This window comes from Pogona vitticeps, chromosome 7 (genome assembly GCF_051106095.1).
Source record: "Pogona vitticeps strain Pit_001003342236 chromosome 7, PviZW2.1, whole genome shotgun sequence".
Lineage (NCBI taxonomy): Eukaryota > Metazoa > Chordata > Lepidosauria > Squamata > Agamidae > Pogona > Pogona vitticeps.
The window spans coordinates 27582199-27599635 of record NC_135789.1 but is presented as its reverse complement, the minus strand read 5'-3'; the positions used below and the strand labels follow the sequence as shown (position 1 = coordinate 27599635).

At 48.9% G+C, this 17437-nt stretch overlaps 2 protein-coding genes across 3 annotated transcripts in view; one reads left to right on the top strand and one right to left on the bottom strand.

Moving 5' to 3' along the window:
- The window catches only part of MIS12 (MIS12 kinetochore complex component), a 31894-nt gene extending 31545 nt beyond the window's left edge, over window positions 1-349 (bottom strand). For both annotated transcript variants that reach the window (XR_002299983.3, XM_072978469.2), the window contains exon 1: window positions 212-349. The gene's annotated coding sequence lies outside the window, so the exon portion shown is untranslated. The remainder of the gene's footprint in view (window positions 1-211) is intronic.
- DHX33 (DEAH-box helicase 33) lies at window positions 168-17376 on the top strand. The gene is made up of 12 exons (XM_072978465.2): window positions 168-508; window positions 2044-2204; window positions 3921-4148; window positions 5377-5547; window positions 6644-6829; window positions 7041-7152; window positions 7682-7841; window positions 8697-8785; window positions 12079-12206; window positions 12876-13079; window positions 13940-14026; window positions 16342-17376. The coding sequence occupies exons 1-12, from the start codon at window positions 205-207 to the stop codon at window positions 16648-16650; spliced, it is 2139 nt and encodes a 712-aa protein (XP_072834566.2). The 5' UTR covers window positions 168-204; the 3' UTR covers window positions 16651-17376.
- Window positions 17377-17437: the final 61 nt, after the last annotated feature.

Sequence of the window (17437 nt, the reverse complement as noted above, 5' to 3'; positions counted from 1 at the left end):
GGGACCACACGGCGCATGCCCGCGGGAGTCCCCCCCACAGTGCGCATGCCCGGCCGCGAGACACCCAGGCCGGCCTACAACTCCCAGAAGGCCTTCGCCTCCCCCCAAGCCAAGGCGTCGACACCAGGCATGCTGGGAAGCGTAGTCCGCGCGCCCTGAGGGGAAAAAAAGGGGGGCCGGGAGGCGGGGCGCCGCGACCAAAGCATGTTACCTGACGCCGGCGAGGGAAGGAGACGGCGACGGCGACGCTGCTGCCGGCCGCGGAGGATGCCTCAGAAGGGCGCCGGCGAGCTGCCTCCCCTCAAGAGGCCGAAGCTGGCGTCCGCCCAGGGCCCGCGCCCAGCCGTGTTCGTGGCGACGCCCGGCGGCAAGCGGCAAACGCTGCCGGGCCCCGGTTCGTCTTCCTCGCCGGGAGGGATGGAGAGCCAGCGGCGGAGCCTGCCCATCTTCCAGGCGCGGGGGACCCTGCTGGGCCAGCTCCGGAGCCTCGACTGCGCCGTCCTCATCGGTGAGCGTGAGGAGAGTGGCGCCCCCTCCCCCCCACCGCCCACCCCCCTCTTTTTAAATCCCCCCCACGGGCGGGGGGAGGGCTTGGGGAAGAAGCCACGCCCCTCTTTGGGGGCCCGGCGAATAGGAGAAGACCGGGTGAGCAAGAGAGCCCCTCCTCCCGAACTGCAGGGAAGGTGGCGGGGGGAGCCTGAGAGGGTCGCGCCCAACTCCTTTTTATGGCTTGGGAGGCGGGGCATCTGGTTGGCCCCGCCTCTCTGTGGAATTGGCAGGAAGAGCTCCTCCTCCTTTGGGTTAGGAGGGCGGGGCTTGTGTTCTCCTCTCCCCAGGGTGGGAGGGGTGAGGAGCACTTGAACTCGGCCCCTTTCTGGGTAATATTGGGGGGCGGGCGGGCGTGGAATTTATTTATTTATTTATTTAACTTATATACCGCCCACTCTACCCAAAGGTCTCTGAGCGGCTTACAACAATTAAAATTCAATTAAAATACAATAAAAGATAAAATGATTAAAATACAATTAAAATTGCCATCAGGACCCACAGTTGATGTTATTTCGATTAAAAGCCTTCTGGAACAGGAAGGTTTTGACCTGGCACCAAAATGTCATCAATGTTGGCGCCAGACGAATTTCATATCAGCGCCAGACGAATTTCATGTCGGCGCCAGATGAATTTCATGTCGGCGCCAGACGACTCTGCCCCCATGTTCTTTTTCCCTGCCTCCCAGTGTTTGGATAGGGAGAGGGGGGGGCTAACTTTGTAAAAGTTACTTTTTGGATGATCACACTCGTAGGATTCTCCCAGCCAACTTGACTCATTGACCTTGTTGGCTGGGGAAAACCTAGGAGACAGCATTAAGAAAAAAACACCCCACCTTTTATTTTTATTTTTACTTTTCCTAGCAATACATTCTCACGGTTTTTCCATGTGACTGGATGGCCTTATTGCAATCCACCTTAGAAGAGACCTATGATCTGTCAGGGCTCCTCTCACAATAAGTGTACATTATGGGTCTTCCACATGCTGCAGTACGAATTCTCTGATATTTAAAGAATGTGGCTGATTACAGTTTTTCTCGCCTTTTCTCCAAGAAGCTGATGATGGGAGGATGCCAGAGGTATGTGAGAGGAGCAGTTTCTTGTGAAAGAAGGGAACCAGCATAGGGTCATACAATGAGTTTTGTGGCTAAGTGTGCAGCTGAAGGTCAAGTCTGGTGTTGTGTAACTTTTGCGACATCGATCAGCTGAGCGCTTGAGAGTCCTTTCAGGAGGACCTTGCTTTAAGCCCTAGTAGATTCTAGTGGATCCTAGATCAAATCAAGTCTGAACTATGTCTCTGGAGGCAAAAAAAAAAAAAAAGTTGAAAATGAAGCTGTCCTATTTTGGGGGCATCCTGAGAAGGCAGGATTCTGTGGACAAGACAATAGCGCTGGGAAAGGTGGAAAGCAGCAGGAAAAGAGGCCAGGCAGTGAGTATTGCTTTTCATGTACCGTTGAAGCCTAGATCTCAAAAGGCCCTCTGGTTTCGTGTTTTGCAGGGGAAACCGGTTCTGGCAAGACAACGCAGATCCCACAGTACCTCTACGAAGGGGGAATTGGACGCCAGGGCATCGTTGCAGTGACTCAGCCTCGCCGTGTTGCTGCGATATCCTTGGCGACCCGAGTCTCGGACGAGAAGAAAACAGAGCTAGGGAAATTGGTAGGATCTTGCTTGGCTGAGTTTAGCCAGTCCTTTGCAGAAGCAGTTCTGTCCTCTTGAAACTCAGCAGTCGGGAGCCAAGCTCAGCGATGCTCACTCTGTGCTCTGTTTCGAATCCACCGTCCTCTTCCTTTCGTGTTTTGTGGGAATCTCTGATGCTCGTGGGGAAGAGAATCCCTCCTAACATTTGGAGGCAGGAATGCCTTTAGCTCTCTGGAGTGAATTTGTGCTCCCTTTTGATTCTCAGTGGTTTAGCATCAGACACACATGAATGTTGCTTAAGTTTAACTCACCAGGAAGGCTCATTGCTGAGTGGGGATTTGAACCCGGGCCTTCTGAGTCCTAGTCTGTCGCTCTGTCCACGACAGCAGCCATTCTCAACCTCATTTGGGCCACCGCCATCAATGCAATATGGAAGAAATATACAGTGGTGCCCCGCTTGATGACGATAATCTGTTCCGTTAAAATCGCTGTTAAGCGAAATAGTCATCAAGCGAAAGTAAAAAACCCATTGGAATGCATTAAAAACAGTTAACACGTTCCAATGGGGGAAATACCTGCTCGTTTTGCGATGATCCTCCATAGGGGAAGCCATTTTCGATCACTGTCTTCCGGAAATAGGTCCAGGAAACAGCGGGAGGCCATTTTGAAAACCCGACGATCAGCTGTAAAGATCGTCGTGAAGCGAAAAATCGGTTCCCGAAGCAGGGACTAAATGAACGTTAAGCAAAAAAATCCATAGAAACATCGTTTTGCAATCGCTGTAGTGATCACAAAATAGTCATCGTAAAGCGATTTCGTCATCTAATGAGGTATTCGTCAAGCGGGGCACCACTGTAGACCGAATCTGGGTTGTATAAGTCGTACAGTGAACCTTATAAGGTGGTATGTGAAGAATTGTTCCCAGTCTGTGGACCCCTTCACATCTGCCAGGTGGCTTCCCTTGAGAATAGCAGCACTACCCCACACTGGGTATCACGCATACGAGTTCCCCAATTTAATTTAGGCATGCAGGATTCTGGACACTTTCCTGTATTGTGTATGACTCCAGAAGACCGTTCAGTATCGTTCTTCCTTTCATCGATCAATGCATACCATATCTTTCTCCCTGTAGAGCAGTGCTCCCAACCTTAGATCTCCAGATGTTCTCGGACTCAAATTCCCAGAAGGCTTCGCCACAAGCTGTGCTAGCCAGGATTTTTGGGGAGCTGTCGTTCAAGAACATCTGGGGACCCAGGTGTGGGAACCACTGCTGTAGAGGGACTCGGGGGTAATACAGAGATTTCTATAATATAAAGGGAAAGAGAGAAGAGTTTTCTTTGGGCATAGAGGATAAGTGATTTGATTAGGGGATCATGTCATTCATCCCTCTAGCTCACTAATAACAGAATGGTGGTAGCTAGCGATGTAAAATTTCTGAAAATTTCCATTTTTTTTCAGGGGGAAATGTGTGTTTTTCTAGGGAAAAAATTGTGGTATGGGGCAGGTGCTGGGGATTGAACCCATGACCCTCTGCATGTGAAGCATGTGTTTTACCCCTGAGCTACAGCCTCTCTACAAGACATTATCCAGTATTCCTCAGTAATCTCAGGCAACCTATGCGGACTTGACCTTGTTTTGCTTTGAAGGTCAGCTAAGACCAGAGTGATACCTTGTTCGGGCTGTGTGTTGTGGTTTCTTCTTTTCAGGATTGTTTCTTCCCCTCCCCTTGCTCAGGTTGGCTACACTGTGCGTTTTGAGGATCTCACCTCGGAGGAGACGAAAATCAAGTTCCTGACAGATGGGATGCTCCTTAGAGAAGCCATCGGAGACCCTCTCATGCACAAGTACAGCGTCGTCATCCTGGATGAAGCGCACGAGCGGACCATCCATACCGACGTGCTTTTTGGAGTGGTGAAAGCAGCGCAGAAGAAGCGGAAGGAGCTGGGGAAATCTCCTCTGAAAGTGAGGGTTGAAAGGCTGGAGGAGGGGTGGGAACATGCTGACCGGCTGATGGGAGTTATAGTCTATTATACTGAGCCAGATCAGTGATAAGACAGGAACCCAAGTCAAAAAGGTTGTCCAATTTTCTCTTGAATGCCTCCAGCGCTGGAGCGCTCACCACCTCCCAAGGCTTATGGGTTCCATTGTCGTACTGCTCTAACAGTTAAGAAGTTTTTCCTGATCTTCAGCCTACATCTGGCTTCCTGTAGCTTGAGCCCATTATCAATCTAGCCCAGGACTCTTATATAGAGATGGGGTTATTCGTATGAATTCCTCCGCATAGGCGGAGATAACGAGGGTCCACTCACCGATCCGCTAACGCCACAGGGGACGGACCCTCGTTATCTCCATCTGTGTGGGGGAATTCGTATACAAATACCCCCCCCATCTCTACTCTTAAACTCTGGCCCTAGCCCTTCAAGGTTTCAGGCAGGATCCTTCCCTCACCCTGCCTCGAAATCCCTCGTCATCTCTTATCCAAGCACTAGTTTGGCCTGACTGCAAAATAATAACAAGATGAGATATTCTGAGGGTAGGGTGGTGGTATCGGGAAATCTGTTTCCAATGCCATATGTGTTTCAACAAAAAAATAGTTTAAACTGAAAGAGGGTGCTGTTTAGGGCACCACCCGCTCCCCGAAAGTGGCCACTACAAATTTCTCAGAAATGGTATCTAACCCTCAAGCTCAAGATTGTAACCTTCACCCCTCATCCTTCCTCCCAGTCGCATTGCTTTTCTGCCCCATCAAGCTCGGTTCTGTATCTGTGTTCTGTTTTAGTCTGGGATGGCTACAGAGCAGTCGACATTGGGAACCATCCTTCAGTTGGAATGTTAGGGTATAGCCGTTCTGCTTTAGTCTGGGACGGCTACAGCGCAGTCGACATTGGGAACCATCCTTTGGTTGGAATGTTAGGGTATAGCCGTTCTGCTTTAGTCTGGGATGGCTACAGCACAGTCGACATTGGGAACCAGCTTTGGGTTGGAATGTTAGGGCATAGTCACACTTTACTCACTCCATGGTACAGGAATACCTGTATAAATTAGTCTCAACCATGCTTCCTGATGATGTTACCCTAGTTCCGTCAGCCCTGGTTGAGAAGCAGATTTCAAAGCTGTTCCATAAAGCCCGAGACGGACACCTTTTTAACTTCATAATGATTAGATTATCAGGCTGTGCACCTTTTTCCAGGTGATCATTATGTCTGCGACCATGGACGTTGACCTCTTCTCCCAGTACTTCGGTGGGGCTCCCGTCCTCTATCTGGAAGGCCGCCAACACTCCATTCAGATCTTCTACACCAAACAGCCTCAGAGCGATTACCACCAAGCTGCACTTGTGACCATCTTCCAGATCCACCAGGTCACTCTTTGTGTTTATAACTGTAGTTAACGTCCATCTGCATTTATTTGCTGTCCTCTATTCAGAGCACGTTACCCAGAGTCTCTCGAGACTGAAGGATGCCTAATCTCTAAATTTATTTGCTGCATTTTCTCCTGGGCTTCCTCGGTGGGGCACACCATGGTTTTAATCCTCCTTCCAGCGAGCCTTATAGATTAAGCCAAGAGAGATGGTTACTAGCCTGTTAATTCTCTGAAATGCTCTATGAAATGTCTATGAAAAGAGGATAAATTTATGTACTCAAGTTTAAGACCGTTAAAAATACAGTAGTGCCTCACTTAGCGACATTAATCCATTCCAGGAAAAACGTCGCTAAGCGATTTTAAAAAGCCCATAGGAACGTATTAAAACACGTTTAATACGTTCCTATGGGCTTAGAAACTAACCTTAAGCAAAATTCCTCCATAGCGGTGGCCATTTTGGGTGCCTCTAGAGCGAAGCAAAATAGTGGGGGCCATTTTGTTTTTGCGGCGGCCATTTTGGAACTTCTGATCAGCTGTTAAAAAATGGGCGCTTTGCGGTGATCGCTTCCGCGCGATCATCGCAAAGCGATTTTCCCCCATAGGAAACATTGCAAAGCGATCGCTTTTGCAATCGCAAAACCAGCGTCGCAAAGCGATTTCGTCGCTCAATGGAGCGATCGGAAAGCGAGGCACCACTGTATTTTGACCTGCCTTCCCAAAGATCAGGTGGGTTTCGATAAGGCACATTTAGCTGCAAAAATATTGAAATGGTCAAATGTTTCCGAGGTGCAGTGGAGTACTTTTTCCCTTCTTTGAATTGCGTTTGGTATCCTTTGCAGTTTCCAGTGCTTTCTGTCACATCCTGCATATCTTATCAATATTGTAAATATTAGGGAGTTGTTCTACAAGGTCTCCATCGAGCTCAGTGTTTTTTCTGTGCTCACAGAGAGGCCATAGCAGGTGTCTTTCCCGTCACTTCCTGTTTAGATCTCTTGACGCACTGAGAATGTGACTTTCTGGACGCAGAGCTTGCATCCCGGCATAGATCGGGAGCGCCTCGCCTCTTAACCTGTGCTCCACTTTGTTTCCTAAAGGAAGCGCCGTATTCTCAGGACATTCTAGCGTTTCTGACGGGCCAGGAAGAGATCGAAGCAATGACCAAAACATGCCGGGACATCGCGAAACACCTTCCTGACGGCTGTCCTCAGATGGTGGTGATGCCCCTCTATGCCTCCCTGCCTTACTCCCAGCAGCTCCGGGTCTTCCAGGTGGCACCCAAGGTAAGGGACCGGAGTGATGTGCTACAAGGTATTCTCATAGAAACATGGAATCATGGAGTTGGAAGGGGCCTCTAAGGCCATCTGCCCCCTGCTCAAGACATTTTTCAGTCTCGAACAATTTTTTTAAAAAGGGCAAACCATAAACATCTATGCATGAAAACAAAATTACAAAGGTTTGTGGTTGTTTTTTTTTTCAATCTTTGCCTACCAGGGTTATCGCAGAGTGATCCTCTCCACCAATATCGCTGAGACTTCCATTACCATCCCGGGGATAAAATACGTTGTGGACACAGGGATGGTGAAAGCAAAGAAGTATAGTCCAGGTACGGCAGGGTATTATTATATTTTAAATTATAGGCAGCTTCTTATGCCTTTTCTGTCTAAGAGTCCTATGTTTGTTGCGCAACGAGAGATACAAGTGCTGACTTCTTAAGTCGCAGCCAATAACTGCAGGGATTTATGCCGTATCAGCCCCTTCCAACCCAATTATTCTCCCCAGTTTGGGTCTTTCCAGCTGTTTTGGACTACAGTTCTCATTATCCCTAGTGTTTGGCCCTAATAGGAACTTTAGTCTGGGACCTCTGGACACATACCCGGGTTAGGGAAAGCTGCTCATGTTAGATCCAAGCAGTGGCTGCTAGTCACTTCCTCATCCTGATCCCCAGTCCATCCCTTAGGCCAGTGGTTCCCCGCTTTGGGTACCCAGATGTTGCTGGACTAAAACTCCCAGAAGCCTTCACCCTTAGCTGTTCTGGCCAGGATTTCTGGGAGGTGTAGTCCAGGAATATCTGAAGAGCCAAAGTTCAAAATAGACAACGTTGCCTGATGGGGGTCATTTCCTGTCCTTCTTAGAAAGTGGCCTGGAAGTTCTGGCAGTCCAGCGAGTGTCCAAGGCCCAGGCTTGGCAACGGGCAGGCCGAGCGGGGCGAGAAGACAGTGGGCTCTGCTACCGTCTTTACACAGAGGAAGAGTTCGAGGCGTTTGAGAAGATGACGACGCCAGAGATCCAGAGGTGAAGCGGCCGTTTTCCGTAGAAAAAGCATCCACATCGCCACTGAATTTGGAGATAAAATCAAATTTTGGAACCCCAATCCCTAACAGGCCCCTTCCAACTGCACTGTTCTGTGGTTCTGTCAGAATGGCTCTAAAAACGCCTGTGGAAAATCCCCTTTGAAAAGGTGGTTTTTGAAACTAAAAAAATATTACTGATGAAACTCAGTAATCCCCGGTTGCTTTGCTTTTCACATATAACTTAGTTACACACTGTTACAGTCATGCCCTGCTTAACGATTGCCCCGCATTACGACGAATCCACTTCACGACAATGTTTTTGCGATCGCAAACTGATGTTTTAAATGGTTTTTTTTTTTCATTTTGCGAAGATTGGTTCCCTGCTCCGGGAACCGATTCCTCGCATTACGACGATCAAAACAGCTGATCGTCGGGGGTTTAAAATGGCCGCTGGGTGCTCAAAATTTATTTTATTTATTTATTTATTTGATGTCTATCCCACCCATCTAGACCAAAAGTCTACTCTGGGCGGTTTACAAATTTAAAAATGGCTCCCCGCTGTGCTTAGGGACGGATTCCTCGCTATACAGGCACCGAAAATGGCCGCCGTATGGAGGATATTTGCTGGACGGTGAGTTTTTAGCCCATTGGAATGCATTAACCAGGTTTTAATGCGTTTCAATGGGTTATTTTCGCTTTACGACATTTTCACTCTATAGCGATTTCGCTGGAATGAATTAATGTCATTAAGTGAGGCACCACTGTATTCTGAAAAAGGAACTGGTTACAGGGAAGAAGTTACTGTTTGTTTTAGCCCACTGCTGATTACTGTCTTCTGATCTCCCCGATCCTCCAGGTGCAACCTGGCCGGCGTGATGCTTCACCTGCTGGCCCTGAGAATACCCAATGTCCTCACTTTTGATTTTATGTCAAAACCATCACCTGGTAAGCAAGCTGCAGTTTCGCTGGGACCGGATGCAAACTTTATTAAACATTTACAATAGGACTGTGGTATCTGGGGGTGGGGGTGTCATTTCCAAGCTCCCCCATCGCGGATGCCAAAAACTGTGGATAATAGCAAACTCTTTACATAGCACGGTCTCTGGCTTCCTCTAGTGGCCAGTTCTGGTAATTACATTGTGGAAATACCTACTTCTGGATTTTTTTCATTTACCGTATTTTTCGCTCCATAAGACGCACCGGACGTTAAGACGCACTTAATTTTTAAATACTGAAAATTAAAATAAAATAAAAATATATAAACAGAGCAAGTCCCACACTGGGACTGCCAAAAAAATCACCAAAAAACAAAGCAACATAGAAACATGCATCCCATCCCAAATCTACCCTCCAAAACCCACCCAGAACATTTTTTAAAAAGTAAAAATTAAAATTATTTAATTTATTTAATATTTAAAAATTAAATACCAAAAAATAAAGTAAAAATAAATAAACAGAGCAGGTCCCATGCTGGGACTGCAAAAAAATCACCAAAACACAAAGCAACATAGAAACATACTCCCAGCCCAAATCTACCCTCCAATTCCCACGCAGAACATTTTTTAAAAAAGTAAAAAGCAGCAACTAATTTTTAAATACCAAAAAATAAAGTAAAAATAAATAAACAGAGCAAGTCCCATGCTGGGACTGCAAAAAAATCACCAAAACACAAAGCAACATAGAAACATACTCCCAGCCCAAATCTACCCTCCAATTCCCACGCAGAACATTTTTTAAAAAAGTAAAAAGCAGCAACTAATTTTTAAATACCAAAAAATAAAGTAAAAATAAATAAACAGAGCAAGTCCCATGCTGGGACTGCAAAAAAATCACCAAAACACAAAGCAACATAGAAACATACTCCCAGCCCAAATCTACCCTCCAATTCCCACGCAGAACATTTTTTAAAAAAGTAAAAAGCAGCAACTAATTTTTAAATACCAAAAAATAAAGTAAAAATAAATAAACAGAGCAAGTCCCATGCTGGGACTGCAAAAAAATCACCAAAACACAAAGCAACATAGAAACATACTCCCAGCCCAAATCTACCCTCCAATTCCCACGCAGAACATTTTTTAAAAAAGTAAAAAGCAGCAACTAATTTTTAAATACCAAAAAATAAAGTAAAAATAAATAAACAGAGCAAGTCCCATGCTGGGACTGCAAAAAAATCACCAAAACACAAAGCAACATAGAAACATACTCCCAGCCCAAATCTACCCTCCAATTCCCACGCAGAACATTTTTTAAAAAAGTAAAAAGCAGCAACTAATTTTTAAATACCAAAAAATAAAGTAAAAATAAATAAACAGAGCAAGTCCCATGCTGGGACTGCAAAAAAATCACCAAAACACAAAGCAACATAGAAACACACTCCCAGCCCAAATCTACCCTCCAATTCCCACGCAGAACATTTTTTAAAAAGTAAAAAGCAGCACCTTACCGGTCAAAAGCCTCCTGGAGGTCCTCAGAAGCCAGCAATGGTGGTGGTGGGGGACTCCCCACGGGGCCTGCTGAGGCCTCCAGAGGCCTGGGAAGCCAGCGATGGTGGCTGGGAGAGGCCCCCATGGGGCCTGCTGAGGCCTCCGGAGGCCTGGGAAGCCAGCAAAGGTGGCGGGGGGGAGGCACCCACGGGGCCTGCTGAGGCCTCCGGAGGCCTGGGAAACCAGCTAAGGTGGCGGGGGGAGGCACCCACGGGGCCTACTGAGGCCTCCGGAGGCCTGGGAAGCCAGCGATGGTGGCTGGGAGAGGCCCCCACGGGGCCTGCTGAGGCCTCCGGAGGCCTGGGAAACCAGCTAAGGTGGCGGGGGGGAGGCACCCACGGGGCCTGCTGAGGCCTCCGGAGGCCTGGGAAACCAGCTAAGGTGGCGGGGGGAGGCACCCACGGGGCCTACTGAGGCCTCCGGAGGCCTGGGAAACCAGCTAAGGTGGCGGGGGGAGGCACCCACGGGGCCTACTGAGGCCTCCGGAGGCCTGGGAAACCAGCTAAGGTGGCGGGGGGGGAGGCACCCACGGGGCCTGCTGAGGCCTCCGGAGGCCTGGGAAACCAGCTAAGGTGGCGGGGGGGAGGCACCCACGGGGCCTGCTGAGGCCTCCGGAGGCCTGGGAAACCAGCTAAGGTGGCGGGGGGAGGCACCCACGGGGCCTACTGAGGCCTCCGGAGGCCTGGGAAACCAGCTAAGGTGGCGGGGGGAGGCACCCACGGGGCCTACTGAGGCCTCCGGAGGCCTGGGAAGCAAGCGATGGTGGCTGGGAGAGGCCCCACGGGGCCTGCTGAGGCCTCCGGAGGCCTGGGAAACCAGCTAAGGTGGCGGGGGGGAGGCACCCACGGGGCCTGCTGAGGCCTCCGGAGGCCTGTGGAGCCAGCGATGGTCGCTGGGGGAGGCCCCCGCGGGGCCTGCTGAGGCCTCCGGAGGCCTGTGGAGCCAGCGATGGTCGCTGGGGGAGGCCCCCGCGGGGCCTGCTGAGGCCTCCGGAGGCCTGGGGAGCCAGCGATGGTCGCTGGGGGAGGCCCCCGCGGGGCCTGCTGAGGCCTCCGGAGGCCTGTGGAGCCAGCGATGGTCGCTGGGGGAGGCCCCCGCGGGGCCTGCTGAGGCCTCCGGAGGCCTGGGCAGCCAGCGATGGTGGCTGGGAGAGGCCCCCGCGGGGCCTGCTGAGGCCTCCGGAGGCCTGTGGAGCCAGCGATGGTCGCTGGGGGAGGCCCCCGCGGGGCCTGCTGAGGCCTCCGGAGGCCTGGGGAGCCAGCGATGGTCGCTGGGGGAGGCCCCCGCGGGGCCTGCTGAGGCCTCCGGAGGCCTGGGCAGCCAGCGATGGTGGCATGGAGGGGACAGTATTCGCTCCATAAGACGCACGCACGTTTCCCACCAGTTTTTCTGGGAGAGAAAGTGCGTCTTATGGTGCAAAAAATACGGTAATATTTTCAGACTGTAGAGGGGTGAAATCCTGGATACTGATCCCACGGATGTGAGGGTCCGATGATGATGTTTTCTTATGTATAGTTATTTTCCTCACTCTCTTCCCCCTTCCCTTTCACATTTCCATGCACCTCTGAGCAGGCTCCACTTGGCTCATCTCTTCCAAAACAGATTATTTTTCCTGTGCAAAGCTCTGTACAATTTAGTTGATCAACATAAGAGTCAAGCTCAGCGCCCTTCCCCTGAATGTGTCATTTCGACTGGACACCTGTGGCTTGTGGCCAGGCTGACCTCACCGCTGCCGCCGTGTTCTTTTTTTCCCAGAGGCCCTCCACGCAGCTGTCGAGCAGCTGGCTCTCCTGGGCGCTGTGGAAAGGAAGGACGATCAGCTGATCCTCACCCCCCTGGGAAGAAAGATGGCCGCCTTCCCGCTGGAACCCAAGTTCTCCAAAGTAAAATATTACCACTTGAGTTTTTGTGTCTCTTTAAAAAAAATGTGGGCTTTTTGGGTTAGTTTTGTTAGCTTGTTTCTGAACATGGGAAGCAGTGAAGGCAGCGACAGAGCTGGTTTGCATTTTCTCTTGCTGAAAGAGAAAACTGTCAATGATCTTGGTTTCAGTCTGATAAGATATGAAACTGCTGTGTTTTGCAAGGAGCGGTTCTTGACTGTGTAGGTAGCAATCCCCAGAGTTTTTAAAAATCACGTTGCTAGATTACAGTCCCAGGAGTCTAACAGATACAGTTTCTCCAAGACCTGAAAAGAACAAGGAGTGTAGTTTCATTTGGTACCTTCCTTGCCTTGTGATCTCCTCGAGAATCCTTAAGGATAGGATTTTAAAAATGCAAGATTACGATGGCTGTCTTTCGCCTTCTCTCAGCCCTCCGACTGCTGGCCGTTGGGAGATCCCCGGAATCCTAGAGGCATCGGGATCTAGTCGGATCTCCTGTGCTGTGTCCAGGAACCAAAACTTGTGGCTGGGGGATTTTGGGAGATGTACTGTAGTTATTATTTTATAATGGTCAACCGGTCCAAGCCTTGGTTGATCTTCTCCATCTTCTGGCCGGCTTGCCAAACTTTATCATGAAATGCCACCCTCCCATTTTCTCTCTTCTCTTGACAGACCATCCTGGTGGCTCCCAAATTCCACTGCACGGAGGAGATCTTGACCATCATCTCCTTGCTTTCCGTGGACAGCGTCCTCTACAACCCTCCCTCGCGACGGGACGAAGTGCAGGCTGGGCGGAAGAAATTCATCTCTAGTGAAGGGGATCACATCACCTTGCTCAATGTCTATCGCGCCTTCAAGAACATCAGCGGCAACCGGGTACGTCCCCGGGGCGGGGCCAACTAGGAACGGTGGCCGTGGGTTGCTCTTTGAAACCAAATTTTCTCTAGAAGGTCTTAACGAGTTAAGGTACTTTCTAATCTCTCTCTCTTTCACATACACACACATGCCTTATTATTAAGGGAGTTGGGAATGTACAGCTGGGAAAGTCGGAAGGCTGAGATGTGATACGATAGCCTCGCTCTTTTAAAATCTCTTCCCGGTTTTAGTTCCAGTTTGGGGTTGCCAACTGGCTTCTCACGATGCCTTGGTGAGCCCCCTTTTCCTCTGCAAAGTTTGAGCAGTCCCTGTTGAAAAGCAGTATACAGTGGCACCTCGCTAGACAGTTACCCCACATCACAGTTTTTTCGCTAGACATCGACTTTTTGCAACCTCTATAGTGATTCACAAAACAGTGATTCCTATGGGGGAATTTTGCTCGACAATGTTTGGTCCTTGTTTCGCAAACCAATTTTCACTAGACAACGATTTTGACAGCTCCCTCCGCACTCGAAAAACGGGTGTTTTCGGGACCCAAGCTTCGCAAGACAGCTATTTAAACATATGATCGGCGGTTCACAAAGCGGCTTTCCTATGGCCGATCTCCGCTAGACAACGACGATTCTTCCCCATTGGAACGCATTAAACAGGTTTCAGTGCATTCCAATGGGGAAATGCTTTTCGCTAAATGATTTCGCTAAACAGCGATTTCCGTGGAATAGATTATCATCGTCTAGCGAGGCACCACTGTATATGAATCTTCTGAATAAAGGCATGGGTATCGTAGGTCAAAGGAGTTGATCTGCAGCTTCAGCGAGCCGCCTTTTATTTCACATCTCTTGTTCCTTCCTTGCCCGCAGGAATGGTGCAAAGAAAACTTTGTGAACAGCAGGAACATGATGCTGGTGTCGGACATTAGAGCTCAACTGAGGGACATATGCATCAAGGTAATGGTGGAAAGGCTTCAATATGGAACACATAAGCTTGTTAAATATTATATAGAACCATACTATGAATAGGTACTGTACTTTATATATATATATATATTATATATACATATATATATAATATGTAATTATTTATAAACATAGACAGTCCCCCCCATCAACCATTATCATTCCATCAAATTGTTCTTTGGGCTGCAATATTTTAACGGATTGAGCGACTGGATTATTTTTAAAAATTCTTAATTGGCTATAATTGTGCTCCAGCTTCATGGCTCGTTCCCTTCTTTTAAGGTATTATTCTTGTCATCCCAACCTTTGGGTATTTTTGCTGGACCGTCTAACCAGTTAATTTGTTAAATGAAAATGTAACTCTCAAAATTCATTGGGTTCCACCATCGCCGGAACCTTGCTGTCAATATTGGAAGCCAGGCATGTTTTTCTTTAAAATGCCACCAGCTCTGCGACGTCAAATTCTGCACAGATAGTAATCATCTTAGAACTGCAGAGCTGGAAGGGACCCTGTGGATCACCAAGTCCAGCTCGTCAAGGAAGCCCAGAGAGGGGAATCGAACTTCCAACCTCTGGCTCCACAACCAGAGACTTAAGCCATTGAGTGATCCATCAGTTCTTAATAAATAAAAACATTCCATATACTATATGGTTTTGGTTTTGTCTACTGTCTTGCTTGTAAGAGCAGCAGAACCTGAAAAAGGATCTCTTGCTGAATTTGGAAGAATGTCCTGGTATTGTAAACTTTTTAGAAGCTGACAGTTTAAACTTAAAAGATAATTCCTGGGTAGCTAGTTTCTTGGCCTCTATGCTGCCAGAAATATGGGAAGTAGACTTCTCCTGATACTTATTCTATACTTATACTGTAGCTGGATAGTTTAACCATCTCCCTGGGAATTTAATTCCTCCGGAAGAGCCAGCCTGGATGGCCTTGAGCCAGCTGCACCGTCCCCAGTCACCCCAGAAGAAGGGAATGGTAAACTATTTCTGAGCATTCCCTCCCTGGAAAACCTTGAAAAGAGCCGCTATCAGTCAGAATTGACTTGACGGCACGTGATTATTACAGTGGTGCCTCGCTTAACGAGTGCACCGTATAGCGATGTTTCCGTATAGCGATCCCTTTTTCGGGATCGCTATACGGAAACATACCCGATCGTCGCAATGGGGAAAACCCGCATTGCGAAGATCGGGTATTGCGGCGGCCATTTTGGAGCCGCCGAACAGCTGTTCGGCGGCTCCAAAATGGCCGCCGGAAGCCCGGAAATGGCTGCCGGCAGCCGTTTTCACGCCGTGCCCTCGCTTAGCGAAGGCGTGAAAATGGCTGCCGGCAATTGGAATCCTCGCTGAACGGGTAAGTAAGAAAGGTATTGGAACGCATTAAACTAAGTTTAATGTGTTTCAATACCCGTTTAGCGACGATTTCGCATAGCAAGGGTTAATCCGGAACGGATTAACCTCGCTATGTGGGGCACCACTGTATTTATTAGTACAGTGGTGCCCCGCTTAACGCTTATCCCGCTTGATGACGAATCCGCTTCACGATCAAGTTTTTGCTATCACAAAACGCTGTTTGAATGGTTTTTTTTCGCTTTGCGATGATCGGTTCCCTGCTTCAGGAATGGATTCTTCGCATTACGTTGATTAAAAACAGCTGATCATCGGGTTTCAAAATGGCTGCCGAATGTACAAAATGGCTCCCCGCTGTGTTTAGGAAGGCTTTTACGCAAGACAGGGAACACAAAATGGCCGCCCTATGGAAGATCTTTGCTGGACGTTGAGTTATTCAGCCCATTGGAACGCATTGAACAGGTTTTCAATGCTTTTCAATGGGATTTTTTATTTTGTTCAACGAGGATATCGCTTAACAGCGATTTTGCTGGAATGGATTATCCTCGTCAAGCAAGGCACCACTGTATTGCCTATTCTGGTGGGCAGTGGCCATGCAGGCTTTCAGAGGCAAGATGCTTGCCTAACCTGATCTAGGAAAGAATCCTGACCAGGAGTTGTTGGGTATTGAACCTATGAACTTGCTCCAACCTCTGGTCAATAGCACCTGCGTAATATGGCACCAGGTGTCCCCTGTGGGACTCCCTTCCAAGTTTTCATCAGTCCCATTTCTACTTAGTTCCGGAAATCAGTGTTGATCGGCACGTCTAAAGTGGCCCAAACTGAACTGATTGGCAGACAGGCATGTCTGTCCTCATAGAAGCTAGAGGTCATCTGTGTGTTGAAGAAGATCAGGTTCCGAAATGCTTATTCTTCTGTCTTTTTGTGTGTGTGTGTGTCCCCGGCTGCTCACGATCCAGCTTTCGATCCCCCTGGAGTCCTCCCGGTCAGACACGAGCAACATCCGTCGTTGCCTGGCTTACAGCCTCTTCATGAACACGGCCGAGCTGCAGCCGGACGGCACTTATGCCACCACCGATACCCACCAGCCGGTGGCCATCCACCCCTCGTCGGTCCTCTTCCACTGCAAGCCGGCTTGCGTGACGTACAACGCGCTGCTCCACACCAATAAGTGCTACATGCGGGACTTGTGCGTTGTGGACGCCGACTGGCTGTACGACGCTGCCCCCGATTACTTCCGCCAGAGGCTCAGGGCGTCCAAGAACTGACCTGAGGAAGGCAGGCTGCTGAGGGATGATGGAGAATCAAAACATTGGTACCCAAATAGAAACTCTGCTTTGCCAGCGGGCTACCCCCTGATAGAAGTTCCAGCCGTTTGATGTCACCTTTAACTACTGCGCATGGCTCCTTCCTGTCAAATATTGCAATCTGGTATTTCTGAAGGGGGTCGAAAATGTTCTGTCGTAGTTCGGGATAGTTCTCTGCATGGCAAAGCTATCATGCAGAGGACGCCGGCGGTCTCACCAAATGACACCAGGGTACCCTTTGATGGAGCCGTAATTTGAAAACAAACACCTGAAATGGTGCAGGGTAGATAACACACTTCTGTGCGAATTGTAGCCTTGTTTGAGGAATGAAGGGGTGCTGGTTTCAGCTTTTGGCTGGGTGTTGAACAAAAAAACGAAGACAACCCAAAGAGCTTTTCAAAACAGGCTTGGCGGACCTGTATATTTGCAGATGGCCTTAGGGTGGGCTGTGTAAACACTGTGTGTTCCATGTCTCCGTCCCAGGACTTTGGGAAGAAAAAGACTTTGAAACACTGTCATTTCTAGGACGGAAATGCTTTTCTCTCTCTCTTTTAGCATCTTTTAACTTTAAGTCATTTGAGACATTTCATTGTACTGTTGGCCATGTAGTTTCTTGCCCGGTGCACCCATTGTCTTACAATGGTTCCCAACCAGGTGTCCTTGGGACTACAACTCCCAGAGATCCTGGCCAGCGCAGCGAGTGACGAAGGCTTCTGGGAGTTGTAGCCCAAGAACAGCTGGGGACCCA